This window comes from Macaca nemestrina, chromosome 8, assembly GCF_043159975.1.
Source record: "Macaca nemestrina isolate mMacNem1 chromosome 8, mMacNem.hap1, whole genome shotgun sequence".
NCBI classification, from domain to species: domain Eukaryota; kingdom Metazoa; phylum Chordata; class Mammalia; order Primates; family Cercopithecidae; genus Macaca; species Macaca nemestrina.
The window spans coordinates 71363264-71382960 of NC_092132.1; the positions used below are offsets into that span (position 1 = coordinate 71363264).

Below are 19697 nucleotides of genomic sequence, written 5' to 3' on the forward strand. Positions count from 1 at the left end.
TAGACAGCCAACTTGACCTGCTAAGATATTCTTCCTCCTCTACCCTGATTCTGGTGGAGAAATGCTCCTGAACCCTCTGCCTCCACGCTTACCCATAAGTTGTGGGGACAGAAGCGTAGTGTGAGAAACAGACTCCACCACACCTTCTTGGCTGTGCAAAGAAGTCAGATGATGTTTGAGTCTGTGCTATTGTGCCAGAAAGTGTATTAAGGAAGAAATAGTCCCTCTAGTGCAGAAAACAGGCTCTTCCATGAATTCAGGACCAAATCTTTTCATATAGAAAATCCATGTAGAATGAGTGGCTCAGGGCCAGGCGCTGTGGCTCACACCTGTAATCCCAGCGCTTTGGGAGGCCGAGGCAGGCAGATCACTTGAGACCAGCCTGGCCAACATGGTGAAACCCCGTCTCAACTAAAAATACAAAAATTACCTGGGTGTGGTGCTGTGAGCCTGTAATCCCAGATACTCAGGAGGCTGAGGCAGGAGAATGGCTTGAACCCAGGAAATGGAGGTTGCAATGAGCCAAGATCGTGCCTCTGCACTCCGGCCTGGGTGACAGAGCGAGACTCAGTCTCAAAAAAAAAAAAAAAAAAAAGAATGAGAATGAGAATGGGTGGGTCAGTAAAAACGTTCACTTTCCCCAAAAAGCCATAAGGGATAAGTTCTAATTTAGAAAAACACGTATGTAGGAAAGAGAAGGGGGATTGCTGGAAGAGAAGGTGAAGGATTATGAAGATTGATCCATAGTTTACCCTTCACAATTAGCAGAGGGTGTGTTATTTAAGAATAGCCTTTGTTTCTTAGTATAGCTCTCTCAGTCTTTGTTATTGATCATATGCCACCAAAAAAACAAGTTCAGAATGACTTTTGTGTTTATTGTTAATATCAGAAAATGTTCATGTATCCTGTCTGGGGTTTTCTTGTGTGGGGGGTGTGCATATTTATATTCTGTTTTGAAAAAAACACAGAAGAGTACTTTTTGGTATGCAGAATTTTCTTCTTCAACTTACACTGCCTTACTAACTTGAAAAATGTGTTCCTAATAAATAGCAAGATTTTTGATGGGTGTGCTGTCAAGGTTTTGCTATCCACATTCAGTAACCATTAAATTACCAGTTCTGGGAGTTGTCAAATATTGACTGAGAAGGTGTTGCAAAGGTCTTTGTGAACACTTGACTGTCAGATTCTTGGTCACTTAGTTGTTCTGGGCATCTTCTTCTTTTTTTTTTTTTTTCCCAGAAGGAGTCTCACTGTGTCACCCAGTCCTGAGTGCAGTGGCACAATCTCAGCTCACTGCAACCTCCGCCTCCTGGATTTAAGTGATTCTTGTGCCTCAGCCTCCCAAGTAGCTGGGACTACAGGTGCATGCTACCATACCCAACTAATTTTTGTATTTTTAGTAGAGACGGGGTTTCACTGTGTTATCCAGGCTTGTCTCAAACTCCTGACCTCAGGTGATCCACCTGCCTTGACCTCTGAAAGTGCTGGGATTTCAGGCACGAGCCACTGTGCCCAGCCTAGTTCTGGACATCTTCCATTCACCCCTTCAGATGCTCTCTACCCTTCTCCACTGTCCTCTGTGCTCTGGGAAGCTGACCCGTATAGACTAGATCAGCTGGCTCCCTTGTCTTCTGGTTCCAGTGGGTCCAGCAATGGGGAGCCCAGCAGGAGATCTGAGGGTGTAGCAGTGTGATCCCTCCCTGTAGGGTTACTTCCAGCTGGTCTAGTTACATAAAGGAGGTGAAGGGGGGTGGTATTCACTTTTTGCTACTCTCAGACAGGCCCCCTCTGTCTCCTGGTTCTCCCACCCTTGACCCTTTAGACTTCGAGCAATAATGGGGCCCCACTGCTACTACTAATACTGGGGGACTGCACTATTCATGGTTTCCTACACCTTGTCCACAGCTCTGTAAACATTCCCTTTATTAAACTCTCCTTAAGTAACCCCAGTTTAAATGTGTCTTCTGTTTCTTCAAGGACTCTGACTGACACAGTAATAATACCTTACAGCTAAAAGCTTTTACAGTGTCTCGTTAATGTATTCAGACTTGGATAACATTTTTTGGATTTTTTAAACAGTAGACCTAGAACCTTAAAATGCGTCAGGGTTTGATTCCTAAATCTGTTTGCTGTCAAGCAGAACTGAATAGTGCCTTTGTTTTTGTCATTGGCATTTATTGTAGCCTTTGTGTTTTTATTTTCATCTGTTGTTCCCTGTATGGTTTTTATATTTATGTCATGTTAAGGCATGAAACAGCTTTTTCCCATTGATTATTGCTTGGTTCATTTTTTATCCTCTCTAATAGCTGGACTGACAAGCCTGTGAATGCCCTGAAGACAGGAACTGAGTGTTTTTCTGTTTGTATCCTCTGCATGAAGCACAGGACAGGCATTTTGAATGAATGGAGAATATCATCTATTCTGGATTTCAGTTATTAGGGAGAAAAGATTATCAGACAGTGCTCTGCCCACCTGGGCACCACCCAGTCATGCTCTGAAGCGCCAGCAATGGCTGATAGGAATTTTATACATTCTCACAGCTTAACCACAGAGGTTGTATAATGTGAGCCAAAAATCAAAGATGAACCCAAACCTACTTTCCATTTCGAAGTAAAGTTTCGTTCATAGAGAATAAGGGATTCATAGGAATGTAAAAGAAATCCTTCAACTTGACAACCCACTGACAAGGCAGCTAAAATGTAGGAGACAGAAACCATTTTTCTTTTTTGCATTGAAAGTAGGTTAATGTGGTTAATTCATGAATGTTTAAAGGGGATAATTTGCTCAGAGAAAAAAAATTCTTCATCTTTGAATTTTTGAAGGAGAAAAGAATGAAAAGGTAATGTGAGTCTGTGAGCCCTTCAGCTTCCAAAGGTCCCTCACCACCATCTCCATTTGCTTTGCCCTCTTCCCATGCTCTGATCAGCTCTAATTTTTTTCTTACCCTACCAACATCTTGATATTTATCTAATTTTTGACTCACATTATACAGCCTCTCTGGCTAAGTTGTAAGAACATATTACATACATTGGGATGGGTACAGTGGCTCACAGTTATAATCCCAGCTTTGGGAGGCCAAGGCAAAAGGATTGCCTGAGCTCAGGAATTCAAGACCAGCCTGGGCAACTTATCAAGACTCCATTTCTACAAAATAATTTTTTTTTTAATTAGCTGTACATGGTCGTGCATGCCTGTAGTCTCAGCTACTTAGGAGGCTAAGGCAGAAGAATTGCTTGAGCCTAGGAGTTGGAGGTTACAGTGAGATATAATTGTGCTACTGCACTCCAGCCTGGGTGACAGTGAGATCTTATTTAAAAAAAAGAAAAAGAAATAAATTTTTCTTAATGTACAAAAGAAAATAACATACATGTTTCCACCTTGCTTACTAAGTGTTGCTTACCTTTCTCATGTTTGCTCTGGCACTGGCCATTGTTTTAAACTTTACAATGCTGCTCTGACTTGGTGGCTTATGCTTATAATCCCAGCACTTTAGGAGGCTGAGGCAGGAGGATCCCTTTAGCCCACGAGTTTGAGACCAGCGTGGGCAACCTCCCAACTACTTGGAGGGCTGAGACGGGAAGATCACTTGAGCCTGGGAGGTCGAGGCTGCAATGAGCCATGATGGTACCATTGCATTTCAGCCTAGGCAACAGCCAGACCATGTCTCAAAGATAAAAATGAAACAATATTAGAATACTAAAACTTTTACTTTTAATTTTACATGCCTAAGTATCCTCTTTTAGTTAATTAGGCATTCATTAATTTTTATCATCTATGATAGATGATGAAAGAGTTCATTTATATCATTAATTTTTTTAAGTTAATTTATATTAAGATCTTCATAGTATTGTTTATATTTTCAACCAGTGTATGTAATCCAAGTATCCAACAATAAGCAGGTATGCCAACTGAAGCAGATAAGGCCAATTAAAAAATGACAAATATACATGTGTCAACCTCCTTGGCAACTAATATGAGCAAATTCCAGTCAACCTCAACCTGGAAAAAGTGCTGGGATTACAGGCGTGAGTCTCTGTGCCCAGCCGCAGTCTCAAATTCTGTTAGTTTGACTAGAAAGGTACACAGTAATGCATGCATGCCTTTGTTGTTTTTAATTAACTTAAAAATGTTTATTTATAGCTAATTTATTGGGGGAATCCACCCCCAATATTTCAATGTAGGTTCTTTCTATTTTCCATAAGTGTCGGCCAACTTATTCTAACTATTTTATTTATTATACTGAAACAGTTTGTGCCTTCAGTCTCTTGCCTCGGCACCTAGGTAATCTTTTGCCCACAATCCTATTTGGCCAGCTGAGAAATAAAGAGAAAGAGTACGAAGAGAGGAATTTTACAGCTGGGCCTCCAGGGGTAACATCACATATCAACAGGACCGTGATGCGCACCTGAGCTGAAAAACCAGCAAGTTTTCTTAAGGATTTCAAAAAAAGAAGGGGTGCGAGAACAGGGAGTAGTCACAAGATCACGTGCTTCAAAGGGCAAAAAGGAGAACAAAGATCACATGCTTCTGAGGAAACAGGACAAAAGGCAAAACAGAACTACTGATAAGGGTCTATGTTCAGCTGTGCACATATTGTCTTAATAAACATCTTAAACAACAGAAAACAGGGTTCAAGAGCAAAAACCGGTCTGACCTCATATTTACCAGGGCAGAGTTTTTTCCCCACCCTAATAAGTCTGAGGGTACTGCAGGAGACCAAGGCGTATTTCAGTCCTTATCTCAACCGCATAAGACAGGCACTCCCAGAGCGGCCGTTTATAGACCTCCCCCCAGGAATGCATTCCTTTCCCAGGGTCTTAATTATTAACATTCCTTACTAGGAAAACAATTTAGTGATATCTTCCCTACTTGCACGTCCATTTGTAGGCTCTCTGCAAGGAGAAAAATATGGCTGTATTCTGCCCAACCCCCCAGGCAGTCAGACCTTATGGTTGTCTTCCTTTGTTCCCTGAAAATAACTGTTATTCTGTTCTTTTTCAAGGTGCACTGATTTCATATTGTTCAAATTCACATGTTTTGCAATCAATTTCTACAGTTAACACAATAGTGGTTCTGAGGTGATGTACATTCTCAGCTTATGAAGATAACAGGATTACGAGATTAAAGTAAAGACAGGCACAAGAAATTATAAAAGTATTAATTTTGGGAATTGACAAATGTCCATATTAAAATGAAATCTTCACAATTTATGTTCAGAGATTGAAGTAAAGACAGGCATAAGAAATTATAAAAGTATTATTTGGGAACTGATATATGTCCATATTAAAATGAAATCTTCACAATTTTTATTCCTCTGCCTCAGCTCCAGCTGGTCTCTCCATTCGGGGTCCCTGACTTCCTGCAACACTAATTTTAAATAAATATTTAAATAATCTCAGATTCATAATAGTTTCAAATTTATAGAAAAGTTGCAAGAAGGCAGGTGGATCATGAGGTCAGGAGATCGAGACCATCCTGGCTAACACAGTGAAACCCCGTCTCTACTAAAAATACAAAAAATTATCCAGGCGTGGTAGCACATGCCTGTAGTCCCAGCTACTTGGGAGGCTGAGGCAGAAGAATCCCTTGAACCGAGGAGGTGGAGGTTGCAGTGAGCTGAGATCATGCTACTGCACTACAGCCTGGGTAGCAGAGCAAGATTCCATCAAAAAACAAAAACAAAAACAAAAACCAGACACATAGAGTAATGGAACAGAATAGAAAACCCAGAAATAAATTCATACATCTACAGTGAACTGATTTTTGACAAGGCAACCAAGAACATACATGGGGAAAGAACAGTCTCTTCAATAAATGGTGCTGGGAAAACTGGATATCCATAAGCAGAAGAATGAAACTAGACCTCTATCTCTCATTATGTACACAAATCAAATCAAAATAGATTAAAGACAAATCTAAGACCTCATACTATGAAACTACTACAAGAAAACATTGAAGAAACTCTCCAGGACACTGGTCTAGGCAAAGATTTCTTGAGTAATACCCCACAAGCACAGGCAACCAAACCAAAAATGGACAAATAGGATTGTGGGCAAAAGATTACCTAGGTGCCAAGGCAAGAGACTGAAGGCACAAACTGTTTCGGTATAATAAAGAAAATAGTTAGAATAAGAATAGTTATGATACAAATTAGATATAGAGATGATCATGGACATTATCAATCATTAGCTTTTAATATTACTCTTTATTGCATTACTAATATAACCTAGGAATAATTGGCAGGTTGAGTACTGAAGAGATGTTGTGAGAAGTGACCTAGAAGCCAAGAGGTGAGCCCTCTGTCACACCCACATAAGGGCCACTTGAGGGCTCCTTGGTCAAGCGGTAATGCCAGTGCCTGGGAAGACACCCATTACTTAGCAGACCACAAAAGGGAGTCTCCTTTCCTTGGAGGAGTCAGGGAATACTCTGCTCCACCAGCTTCTTGTGTGACTCTGGATATTATCCAGGCCTGCCCACAGTCATCCAGAGGCCTAAACCCCTCCCCATGGTGCTGTGCTTCAATGGTCACACTCCTTGTCCACTTTCATATTCCTCCCGTACTCCTGGTTCCTCTTTGAAGTTCATAGCAGATGGTGGTAGAATAAACAGGGAAAGTCTTAAAGTCTTTGATCTTTCTTATAAGTGCATAGAAGAAAATGCTGACATATGCTGCCTTCTCTCTCTGCTTTGGTTACCTAAAAGGGAAGGGCCCTCATCCTATGATCACATGACTTGCTTCACCTTATCAATCACTTAGAATATCCACCCTCCTTACCCTGCCCCCCTTGTCTTGTATGCAATAAATATCAGCACACCCAGCCGTTCAGGGCCACTACCGGTCTCTGCGTCTTGACGGTAGTGGTCCCCCGGGCCCAGCTGCTTTCTCTTTATCTCTTTGTTTTGTGTCTTTATTTATTACAGTCTCTCATCTCCACACACGGGGAGAACACCCTCTAAGCCCTGTAGGGCTGGACCCTACACAGGATCACATCAAGTTAAAAAGATCTGCACAGCAAAGGAAACAATCAACAAAATGAAGAGACAACCCACAGAATGACAGAAAATATTTGCAAACTACCTATCTAACCAGAATATATAAAGAGCTCAAATAACTCTACAGGGAAAAAAAATCTAATAATTTAATTTTTAAATGGGCAAAAGACTTTAATAGACATTTCTCAAAAGAAGACATACAGATGTCAAACAAGCCATATGAAAAGGTGTTCGATTGGCCTGGCATGTGGCTCATGCCTGTAATCCCTGCACTTTGGGAGGCTGAGGTGGGTGGATCACCTGAGGTCGGGAGTTCAAGACCAGCCTGACCAACATGGAGAAACCCTGTCTTTACTAAAAATACAAAATTAGCTGGGCGTGGTGGCACATGCCTGTAATCCCAGCTACTAGGGAGGCTGAAGCAGGAGAATTGCTTGAACCTGGGAGGCGGAGGTTGCGGTGAGCTGAGATCATGCCATTGTGCTCCAGCCTGGGCAACAAGAGTGAAACTCTGCCTCAAAAAAAAAGAAAGAAAAGGTGTTCGACATCATCGATCATCAGAGAAATGCAAATGAAAACTACAGTGAGATATCATCTCACCCCAGTTAAATGGCTTTTATCTAAATGTCAGGCAATAACAAATGCTGGCAAGGATATAGAGAAAAGAGAACCTTAATACACTGTTGGTGTGAATGTAAATTAGTATAACCACTGTGGAGAACAGCTTCGAGTTTCCTCCAAAAACTGAAAATAGAGCTACCGTATAATCCAGCAATCCCACTGGATTATCCAAAAGAAAGGAAATCAGTATATCAAAAAGATATCTGCATGCCCATGTTTATTGCAGCACTATTCACAATAGCCAAGATTTGAAAGCAACATAAATGTCCATCAACAGATGAATGGATAAAGAAAATGTGGTCCATTTACACAATAGAATACTATTTAGCCACAAAAAAGAATGAGAGTCTGGGTGCACTGGCTCATGCCTATAATCCCAGCACTTTGGGAAGCTGAGACAGTGGGCCTCCCTTGAGGCCAACAGATCGAGACCAGCCTGGTCAATGTAGTAAGACCCCATCTCTATGTAAAAATTAAATTAAATTAAAAATAAAAAAATAAGAGCAAGAGCAAGATCCTATTATTTGCAAAAACATGAATGGAACTGGAGGTCGTTATGCTAATTGAAATAATCTAGGCACAGAAAGACAAACTTCACATGTCCTCACTTATTTATGGGAGCTAAAATTAAAACAATTGAACTCATGGAGATAGAGAGTAGGACGGTTACCAGAGGCTGGGAACAGGGGGTGGCACAGAGGAATGGGGTTGGTTAATGGGTACAAAAAAAATAGTTTAAAAGATGAATAATACCTAATATTTGGTAGCACAGCAAAGTGACGATAATAAAAAATAATTTAATTGTATATTTTAAAATGACAAAAAAAGTATAATTGGATTGTTTGTAACAAAAAGGATGAATGATTGAGCTGATGTATACCCCATTTACCCTGATGTGATTATTACACATTGCATATCTGTGTCAAAATACCTTATGTATTCTTGGAAGTCTATTTTGATTTAAAAAATTTCTCATGTAAACATTAAATATATATACCTACCACATACCCACAAGAATTAAAAAATAAAATTTTTTTGAAACAAAACATTTTTGAGGACTGTCGGCATTGTGCTTACTCTACCTAATGGATAAGTTACCCTGCAACCATTAGCAAGAGAAGGGCTGAAAGCAATGGGAAAACTCAGAAGGGAATGGTAAGACAATTTAGCTGGGAATCAACTAGAATGCTCTCAGGTGCAGATAATAAAATTCTGACTCCAACTCACTAAAGCAATAACCAGAAAGTCCAGAAGTATGGCAAAGCCCAGGCTTGGGTGATTCAATGACCCCACAGTATCTGCAATTTGAGTTATTATTTTTTTAATTTTTAAAAATTATTTTAAATTTTATTTTTGAAACAGAGTCTCACTCTGTTGCCCTGGCTGGTGTGCAATGGTGCAATCTCAGCTCACTGAAGCTTCAAACTTCTGGGATCAAGCTATCATCTCACCTCAGCCTCCTGAGTAGCTGTGACTACAGGCAGGTGCTGCCATGCTTGGCTAATTTTTATTTTATTTTTTGTAGAGACAGGGTCTCACAATGTTGCCCAGGCTGGTCTTGAATTCTTGGGTTCAAGCAATTCTCCCACCTCAGCCTCCAAAGTGCTGGGTTTATAGGTGTGACCCACCACGCCAGGCTCTTATTTTTTTAGACTAACCATTCTTCTGTTCACAGTATCAGCTTCATTCAGACACTAATTCCCTTTCATGGTCATCAGATGATTGTCCACAGAAATGTGGGCAACATTCCTCCTTGTTTACATCTAGTGAGACAACCAAGGAATTTGAATTCATCCCTTCTGATTGAGCCAACCTCAGTCATGTGACAAACCAGACCAATTAACCATACCCTGGGAATACTTCACATGGCTAACCTAGCAAATCAAGATCCACCCTAAAGTAGAAATGTGGTGTACATCAGAAAAAGAGCAGGAAACATGACATGTCTCATAATCCATTCCACATCTCTGAACCCTGTCCTCACATCAAGTACATTAGAAGGTCAAAGAATCTTTTAATCCAAGAGAAAAATCTAAGAGAGAGGGTTTGTGGAGGATGTTTTTAGAGAAAGCTATGCTGTGAGTCCTGTTTCCAAACCCCTCCCCATAAGAACTGAAACAGGGTTGGGTAAAAACCTGCTCTACCTCAAAGCTAAGTGAGAGGGGACTCCACAGAGCTACTTAGAGAGCTTAATGTGTAATCGATTGCCTGATATGTTCTTCTTGCCCACTGCAATTGACTGAGACCATGGCACTGCAGTAAGGAACTCTAATTAATATGAAGGAGAACTGGAGTTTCCACTCAAATCAGTCTCTTGGTATGGCCAAGGGACTTAGAGTCAAAGGAACTCTAAGCCAAGGGACTTAGAGTCAAAAGACTTATAGCCAATTAAATGTCCAGATAGGAATAGACATGGAGAGGCATTCATTATCCCTTAAAAAAAATGTTTTTATGTAAAAAGTCAATAAACAAAAAGCCGAAGGCAAGGTTACAAAACTGACTATCTTTAACTTCTATGCCTTGAGCTACAGTAATGTTAGGTTTAGTTACAGACTTTTAGCAATTAGCTATATAAAATGCAAACATTGTTCCGAAACAAAAAGTTTTTAAATATATATCTATCTTCACAACTCATAACTGGGAATTTTGTACCCAGGAGGCTTTGTCACAAGGTATCTTTATCCTGTCTGTAATTATCTTCCTTTAATTCTACGGGAATTAGAAAAGGTGCCACATAACAGCTCAGAAGGCAAAGTCCCTTGTTTTACTGGCTGTTTAGGCATCTTTGTACCCATCCTTGATTTGGAGGGTCTGACCTTGACTTAATTCTATCCCTGAAAACTGGCCCTTACAGTCTCATATGCTCACCTCTTCCATGACAGTCTCCGGGCCTAGAGGGACGGTGTTTGTATAGTCTTAGCAGCAGGGCATTTTCAGTGAAAAGCAAATTGGAGCCAGTGTGATGCCAAATGAGGGAGATTCGCATCTCTACTCTTCAGAATACCATGATTCTGGTTTCCTTGGAGGTAAAACAAGGAAAAATAAATAACAGTATTTTTGAAAATCAAAAGAGTATTTGTGTGTCAGAATAGAAAAAGGAACCTATTCCATTAGGGCACCAACTAAAAATACGAAGAAAAACGCTAACCTGGCACTCTTTAGAGGATTATATAATTCATGATTCAGTCTGCACTCAAAAAAAAAAGTTGGGGCTGAAATCTAATAAAAAGTGTTACACTTCTCCTTTGAAATGACCTCTTTCTCTAGTTCTCCTTTTCTATTAAAGAATTTTTTTTTTTTTTAAATCAGAGAGTCTCACTTTATCGCCCAGGCTGGAGTGCAGTGGTGTAATCTTGGCTCACTGCAACCTCCATTTCCCAGGCTCAAACAATTCTCATGCCTCAGCCTCCTGAGTAGCTGGGGTTACAGGCGTGCACACCTCACCTGGCTAATTTTTGTATTTTCTAGTAGAGACAAGGTTTCTCCATGTTGGCCAGGCTGATGAAACTTCTGGCCTCAAGTGATCCACCCACCTTGGCTTCCCAAAGGGCTGGGATTACAGGTGTGAGCCACTGCACCCAGCCTAAAGAGAAATTATAGTAAGACCAATTTATGTGCAAAATAAGTTTTAGGCTTATTATACTTGGCCTGATTATTCACATAAAGTGCAGCAAGAATTAATTGGCCACATAGGCTCCTTTTAAGTTGGCTTTGCTGGAACTTTGCCTCAAAATATGTTATTCTAGTCTAAGCCCTGGGGGGGGAAAAAAAAAAACAGTGTCTCCGATTGTCCTGTTTTGAAAGAAATGAATCTTACTAAACTTATCCAAATAACTATATTGTCATAAAATCAGAATACTCATGAACAGTTTCTGAATTCTGGAGAGCTCAGAGAGAAAGTAAACTTGCTCACAAAAACATTCTTCACTTAATTGCTCTAAACTATAAATAATTCAAAAGAAAAAGATTTGCTTGACTCCTCTTTAACCACAGCAGCAGCCTTCCAAACACGATGTCCTTTGTTCACCTTGGAAGTTCACAAGTGAAACAGTTCTGGTTAGATGGGAGCTGTCTGTCAGGCTTTGCAGAATCTAGCAGCTCCTACTTAGTTAGAATCAGTCTTAGGGGAAAAAGAGGCCCTCTGCTCGAGTATTCTCCTCCTTGCATTCCTCAGGTAGCAAGATCCTATGTCAAAAGGATATGGGTCCCCAGCAGGGGTTGGGCCAAGGCACTCAGTCCCTTTTGTCAATCTTTATCTTAATTTGCCCCATTATTGCCACAGGCAACGTAGCATTCTCATTATAACCATTGTCTTTGGAATTTTCTTAAATTTTCCAATCTGGAGCAAGTAGTGTTTTAAAGGCCTTTGTTTTAACTCCCTAAATTTTCATTTTATTTATTTCATTTCTTAATAACCATCCAAAAATTTGTATCACCCTTCTGGGGTGAGCTCTTTTACTCCCTTTCTCTTTTCCTGTCTTTTTTTTTTTTTTTTTCGTTAATTGCCCCTGATATTTTATTAAGCATCTGTAAGACCCACAAGAGACAGCAAATTTGATAAGGCTTCTCACATAGTCCTATGATGCTGCCGGAGTAATGTCACCCAGGGTGCCCATGTAAAAAGGGCTCCCTAAACCCCACAATTTACCATGACGTGGGTAATAGAAATTGTTGTTGGAGAATATTCGGGTCACCATGAAGCCAGTCCCACATGGCTTGCATATGAAGCATACCAACTGCTTCATCTGGGGTGTTCCACTTGGCATTTTATAGGGAGAGTTGGGCAATCTCCTTCTCAGGATGAACACTAGGCTTGTTGTTCTCTCAGGAATCACCTCCTGTGTATTTCGATCACATACATTCACCAGCAATTGTTTAATCGTGAGCTGTGGGTCCTGCATCAACCCAAGCAAGCTCTTTCATTCTGTAGCATTTAAAATTAATGATTCTATCCTTAAAGTAGTTATTTTTACAATTTTTTGTGTAGCAGGATGAGCCGCAGACAAGAACCCCTCAGACACCGAGTTGTAGAAGGAAAGGGCTTTATTCAGCTGGGTGCGTCGGCAGACTCACGTCTCCAAAAACCGAGCTCCCTGAGTGAGCAATTCCTGTCCCTTTTAAGGGCTTACAACTCTAGGGGGGTCCGCATGAGAGGGTCGTGATTGATTGAGCAAGCAGAGGGTACGTGACTGGGGGCTGCATGCACCAGTAATCAGAACAGAACAGAACAGTACAGGGAATTTCACAGTGCTTTTCTATACAATGTCTGGAATCGGTCAGGGGTTGATCTTTAGCTACCAAGGCCAGTGCTCAGTGCCGGGCTGTCTGCTTGTGGATTTCATTTCTGCCTTTTAGTTTTTACTTCTTCTTCATTTGGAGGCAGAAATTGGGCATAAGACAGTATGACGGGTGGTCTCCTCCCTTAATTGTAGTAAAGGTTTCTCAGGGAGATGATGATACCAATCTACAAAATGGAACAATTCCTTTACATAACACCCTGTGGCTTTTTGGGTTTTTTGTTTGGTTGGTTGGCTGTTTTTTTTTGCTTTGTTTTGATTTTGTTTTTTGAGACAGGATCTTGCCCTGCCACCCTTGCTGGAGTGCAGTGGCACAATTTCAGCTCACTGCAACCTCCACCTCCCAGGTGCAAGAGATTCTCACACCACAGCATCCAAAGTACTGGGATTATAGGTGCGTGCCACCACTCCCAGCTAATTTTTGTGTTTTTAGTAGAGACAAGGGTTTCACCATTTTGGCCAGGCTAGTCTGGAACTCCTGACCTCAGGTGACCCACCCACCTCAGCCTCCCAAAGTGGTGCGATTACAGGCAGAAGCCACCATGACTGGCTACCCTCTTGTTTTAATGGTTACTTCATTTCGCCCTTCCTCCACATTGACTGTCTTCTTGGTAACCACAGGTCTCAGAGGCAACTTTGTTGCCTGAGCTTAATTTTTCTCTTTATCCATTTAGTTTTATCTGTATAATTTTTCCTTTACTCTAAAGCAATTCTTAGTCACTTAACTAAAAAAAAAAATTACTTTTTTTTTTTTTTGAGATGGAGTCTCACTCTGTCGCCCAGGCTGGAGTGCAGTAGTGGCACAATCTCGGCTCACCGCAACCTCCACCTCCTGGGTTCAAGCAATTCTCTTGCCTCAGCCTCCTGAGTAGCTGGGACTGTAGGTGCCCACCACCACGCCAGGCTAATTTTTGTATTTTTAGTAGAAAGGGAGTTTTAACATACTGACCAGGCTAGTCTTGAACTCCTGATCTTGTGATCCGCCCACCTCGGCCTCCCAAAGTGCTGGGATTACAGGCGTGAGCCACTGCACCCAGCAAAATTACATTTTCTTTAGCAAAAAAACACATCCTTGTGTCTTTTTGTTTTTTGTTCTTTTTTGGAGCAGAGGTTTAATAGGCAGAAGAGAAAAGAAAGAGAAATGGTCTCCAAGTGGAAAAGACCAGCAGGAGGCATATACTCCACATTTTACAGAGAGGATGAGAGACATGGTAGTTGTGGACAGGAAAGGAGGAAATTATGATAGGAAAAGTGGAGATCCTGTTACCGACACCCCATCAGGTGGTCAGAAGCTAGGGTCACTCCAGAAGCCTTTGGATAACACCGGGTGGTAGCTCCAGCCAGAAATCCTCAGTTGCTCCAAAACCTCTTCCAGCCCCATGCAACAGCTAAGTCCTCTCTGAAAGTAAGCTGGTTCAAACAGGACCAATATGCCCAGCAACCCATGGGTACAGGGGAATTCTCCATGTTCTCTCCAGAAAGCCTGTCCTCCAAGTCTTATGAGGCTGGCAGCCATGCTAATTTTTTCTAAATGGCTGAAGGTAGCCCAGTAGTTGGTTTGATTTGGTTCTTAAATGGAGACTGAGAGCCTTGAAATGAAAGGACAGAGTTGGAATCTGCTCCTCTGCTCACCGTTTCAATGAATGTTGTACCTTGGTATCCCAGATGAACCTCCAATATGAAGCTGCTATGTTGTCTGGAGTATAAACCCAGGGTTTTATCAGGGGAACCAGCCCCCAATATTTCAATATAGGTTCTTTTCTATTTTCCTTAAGGGTCGGCCGGTCTGAGAAATAGAGAGAAAGAGCACAAGAGAGAAATTTTACAATTGGGCCTCCAGGGGTACCATCACATATTGGTAGGACCATGATGGTTCCCTTGAGCCATGAAACCAGCAAGTTTTTATTAGGGATTTTAGAAGGGGAGGGAGTGTACAAACAGAGAGTAAGTCACAAAGATCACATGCTTCAAAGGACAATTAAGATTGCAAGGCAAGGCAAAATTAGAATTACTGATGAGGTTCTATGTCCCGCTGTGGACACAGTGTCTTGATAAACATCTTAACAGAAAACAGTGTTCGAGAGCAGACTACTGGTCTGACTAGAATTTACCAGGCTGGAATTTCCCAATCCTAGTAAGCCTGAGGGCACTGTAGGAGACCAGGGTGTATTTCAGTCCTTATCTCAACTGCATAAGACAGACACTCCCAGAGAGGCTGTCTATAGACCTACCCCCAGGAAGGCATTCCTTCCCCAGGGCTATTCCTTACTGGAAAAAGAATTCAGTGATATTTCTCCTACATGCACATCTGTCTATGGGCTTTCTGCAAGAAGAAAAATATGACTCTATTCTGCCCAACCCTTCAGGCAGTCAGACCTTATGGTTATCTTTCCTTGTTCCCTGAAAATCGCTGTTATTCTGTTCCTTTTCAGGGTGCACTGATTTCATATTGTTCAAACACACGTTTTACAATTTGTACAGTTAACACAATCATAACAGGGTCCTGAGGTGACATACATCCTCAGTTTACAAAGATGACGAGATTAAGAGATTAAAGTAAAGACAGGCATAGGAAATTATAAGAGTATCAATTGGGGAAGTGATAAATCTCCATGAAATCTTCACAATTTATGTTCAGAGATTGCAGTAAAGACAGGCATAAGAAATTATAAAAGTATTAATTTTGGGAGCTGATTAATGTCCATGAAATCTTCACAATTTATGTTCTTCTGCCACAGCTTCAGCCAGTCCCTCCATTCGGTGTCCCTGACTTCCCTCCCGCAACAGAGTTTGTCATCTTGCACTAGGAAAACTTAGGACACAAATACACATGAGGAGTTTAGGAGTGGAGGTTTAATAGGCAGAAGAGAAGAGAAAGAGAAACAGCTTTCTCTATATAGAGAGAGGGGTCTCCAAGCAGAAAAGACCCCATCCTTTTGTTTCTATAAACATCACCAAAAACACCTCTGTCGCCAGGCTGGAGTGCAGTGACATGATCTTGGCTCACTACAACCTCCACTTCCCAGGTTCAAGCGATTCTCCTGCCTCAGCCTTCCGAGTAGCCAGGATTACAGGCGCATGCCACCAGGTCCAGCTAATTTCTGTATTTTTAGTAGAGACAGGATTTCGCCATGTTGGCCAGGCTGGTCTCGAACTCCTGACCTCAGGTGATCTGCCCACCTCAGCCTCCCAAAGTGCTGGGATTACAAGCGTGAGCCACTGCACCCAGCATTTTTAATGTAAATTCTTGGTAAACAACTCAGAAACTCCCTCTTCTTTCCCTTTAAAAACCCTCTTGTAACTGCTGCTAATTTATGGAGTATATATTCAGGCAACTCAAGTTGTAATGCTCCCAGGATGCAATCCTCAAGTTTGGCCCAGGTAAACTCTCTACTTACACTAATTCTGCCTCAGCTTCTTCCTTTTAGGTCAACACTGCTATATTAGTCCATTCTCATGCTACTATGAAGAAATACCCAAGACTGGGTAATTTATAAAGGAAAGAGGTTTAGGCTGGGCACAGTGGCTCACATGTGTAATCTCAGCACTTTGGGAGGCTGATCACCTGAGGTCAGGAGTTCAAGACCAGCCTGACCAATATGGTGAAACCCCATCTCTACTAAAAATACAAAAATTAGCCAGTGTGATGGCAGGTGCCTGTAATCCCAGTTACTTGGGAGGCTGAGGCAGGAGAATCACTTGAACCTTGAAGGCAGAGGTTGCAGTGAGCCGAGATGGCACCACTGCACTCCAGCCTGGGTGACAGAGTGAGACTTCGTCTCAAAAAAAATAAATAAAATATAGGAAAGAGGTTTAACTGACTTATGGCTCCGCAGGGCTGGGGAGGCCTCAGGAAACAATCATGGCAGAAGGGGAAGCAAACACATCCTTCTTCATATGGTGGCAGGAAGGTGAAGTGCAGAGCAAAAGGGTGGGTGGGGAAAGCTCCTTATAAAACCATCAGATCTCGTGAGAACTCATTCATTATCATGAGAACAGCATGGAGGTAACCGCCCCCATGATTCAATTACCTCCCACTGGGTCCCCCACAACACGTGAGGATTATGGGAACTACAATTCAAGATGAGATTTGGATGGGGACACAGCCAAACCATATCAATTACTTACCCTACCTTGCCCATTGCTTCCTATGGAAAACACAATAAACACTCTTGCCCACATTTTCCCCCTCCCTCCACGTTCTCACAGACTCTGGTGCTTCCCCAAGTGGCTCTGCATGGTGCACCACGCCTCCGTTTTCTAGAGATCTGTGAGGATAAGCTTCTTTCTTCATGACAGTCATTTCTGTGTCTTCCTATCCTACCATATCTGATTAAAACAAATCCTGGGTACCCTTAAAACAGGAACAATACCTTCAAAAAATTTGTTTATATACTCAATTTATTCTAATTTGAATTAGGTTGGTGTATGATGTCAAACTCCAAGCAAAAGAGCATTTCTTCTGGACTCCCAGAAATAGCTTCAACAACACATTTGTATTTTCCCTAAAATGAAGTATAAGAAATACAAGTAATACAAAATGTTAGATGCTACTATTTCAGAGGCTTTGTAAGAACTTTCTCTTACTAGCAGAAAGCCATTTAAATTGGATTGATTTTATTAGTTTTCCAATGAGACAAAATTTTCCATGTCTTTGAATTAGATGAGCATAAGCCCATTTATTTCCCAATTATAAAATTATGTTATTTTTAAAAACTAACCTAAGAGGTTTTGAAATATTAGATATTAGTTTATAACAAAATAATGAAAGAATATGCATTATTACATTTTATTTTAAAATGGTCACCAAAAGTAAAATGCATAAATTTTCATTACTAGATACATCATGCAAACATCTAAAATCACAATGGTATTATTCATCGAAGCAGCAATTATTTTTACAAAGGCATGGATGACCAGGCTAAGTTCCCAAGAAAATCTTGAACAAAATAAGTCTGTAATTTACATGATTTTTATTCTCCTAAACAATGTTCACATTATATCTAGTATATTACATGAATAGTTATAGAGATTTACTGGCTTATACACAGTGGTCATTCAGTGCTTTCATCTGAAGACTGTTCAACAGATTAGTAATGAGCTCTTGCATTCAAATTACTCTTGCCCATGTATGTTAAAGGGAAAAAAATGAAGTGGAAAAAAATGCTATCTTTTGTGCAATTTTTCCATAGTCTACAGAAAGAAAAAATACCAAAAGACCTAATACTAAGGCTGTGCGCGGTGGCTCACACCTATAATCCCAGCACTTCCGGAGGCCAAGGCCAGGTCTCGCTAACAACTGTTTCAGTACTGACCAAGTGGTTAAGTTAAATATTGAAAGCCAGTGCCCTTATACAAAGGATGGGATGTAAGAAAAGCCCATCAGGAGTTTTGGCCAGGCCTTTCCTGGGCCTTAAAGCATGACAAAATAACTGAGAAATTCTTAATAGGACCCATTTAGGATTAATCAAGTTTTATTGTGCCCCAGGTTTCCACAACCAAGTTTATTGGGGGTCTGAAGGAACTCCTCAAACCTCCATGATTTAGCAGGAGACAAGATAAAGGTAATCCCCCCAGCACCCAGACCCATTTAGATTAAGTAAAGTTATTGAGGCTCCAGACGAAGGTCTTCAGGACTCAGACCTTAGTCATAGATTAAAAGAAGTTAATCACTTGTGTCTTCAGATGAATGCACACTTACACATAGACATATTCCTTAGAATGAATATAAACTCTGAAAGATTTGTAATTTTGAGTTGGTCTGACAATAATTTCCAGACCTTCTCCCTGTAACCAGTTACAGAAATGAAAACTCTCTTCCTCCCCAGTTCATCTGCATCTTGTTATTGGGCTGCAAGAAATGGCAGCCTGACCCTCAGTTTGGTCCAGGAACAGAGGTGGGTGGATCACATGAGGCCAGGAGTCTGAGACCAGCCTAGGCAACATGGTGAAACCCCATCTCTACTAAAAATTAAAAAATTAGCTGGGCATGGTGGCATGTGCCTGTAATCCCAGCTACTTGGGTGACTGAGGCACAAAATCACCTGAACTTGGGAGGCGGAAGTTGCAGTGAGCCCAGAACACACTTCACTCCAGCCTGGGCAACAGAGCAAGATTCAGTCAAAAAAAAAAAAAAAAAAAGCTAATTCTAAATAAAAGTGAAGGAAAAAACCTTGAACATCTTAATCTTGAATTGCTATTCATGAAATTGTCAGCTGGGCATAGCTGCCCACACCTGTAATCCCAGCACTTTGGGAGGCTAAGCGGAGTGGATTGCTTGAGCTCAGGAGTTCAAGACCAACCTGAGCAACATGGTGAAACTGCATCTCTTCCAAAAATACAAAATGTTAGCTGGCATTGTGGCACGCACCTGTAGTCCCAGCTAGTCAGGAGGCAAAGGCATGAGGATTGCTTGGGGTGGGGGTTAGTAGGTGGAGGTTGCAGTGAGCAGAGATTGTGCCACTGCACTCCAGTCTGGGTGACAGACTGAGATCCCATTTCAAAAAAAAAGGAAGAAGTTGTGAATTGCTTGTTTCAAATGCTTAACATGTCTATTACTGCTAAAGGTTAGACAATACAAAATAAATATTGAACAATACCTTAGAAAATTTTATTCCCTTGAAGGAGAATGATACTGTTGTATTCACAGTCTCTGCAAACAAAATATAAAATACAAGACGTTATTGGTCACGGTTAGGTGAATTTTTCCTTGGTAGCATAGAGTACACCTTTATGGCATACACTTAACTACTGACAGAGGCAGTCCCAAGCAAAACTGTAGAA

General features: G+C 41.2%; 1 protein-coding gene across 7 annotated transcripts in view; it reads right to left on the reverse strand.

Annotated features, from left to right (window-relative positions):
* The window catches only part of LY96 (lymphocyte antigen 96), a 112272-nt gene that overhangs the window by 57132 nt on the left and 35443 nt on the right, over positions 1 to 19697 (reverse strand). For 3 of the 7 annotated variants that reach the window (XM_011744472.3, XM_071067405.1, XM_071067408.1), the window contains 2 exons: positions 19514 to 19566; positions 17298 to 17419 (listed from right to left, as the gene is read on the reverse strand). In XM_011744472.3, coding sequence (XP_011742774.1) covers positions 17321 to 17419; positions 19514 to 19566 — 152 coding nt within the window. In that variant the 3' untranslated portion in view covers positions 17298 to 17320. Of the gene's footprint in view, positions 1 to 12580; positions 15727 to 17297; positions 17420 to 19513; positions 19567 to 19697 lie in introns of those variants that run through there. The other 4 variants (XR_011606359.1, XM_071067406.1, XM_071067407.1 and 1 more) reach the window with 3 other exon arrangements.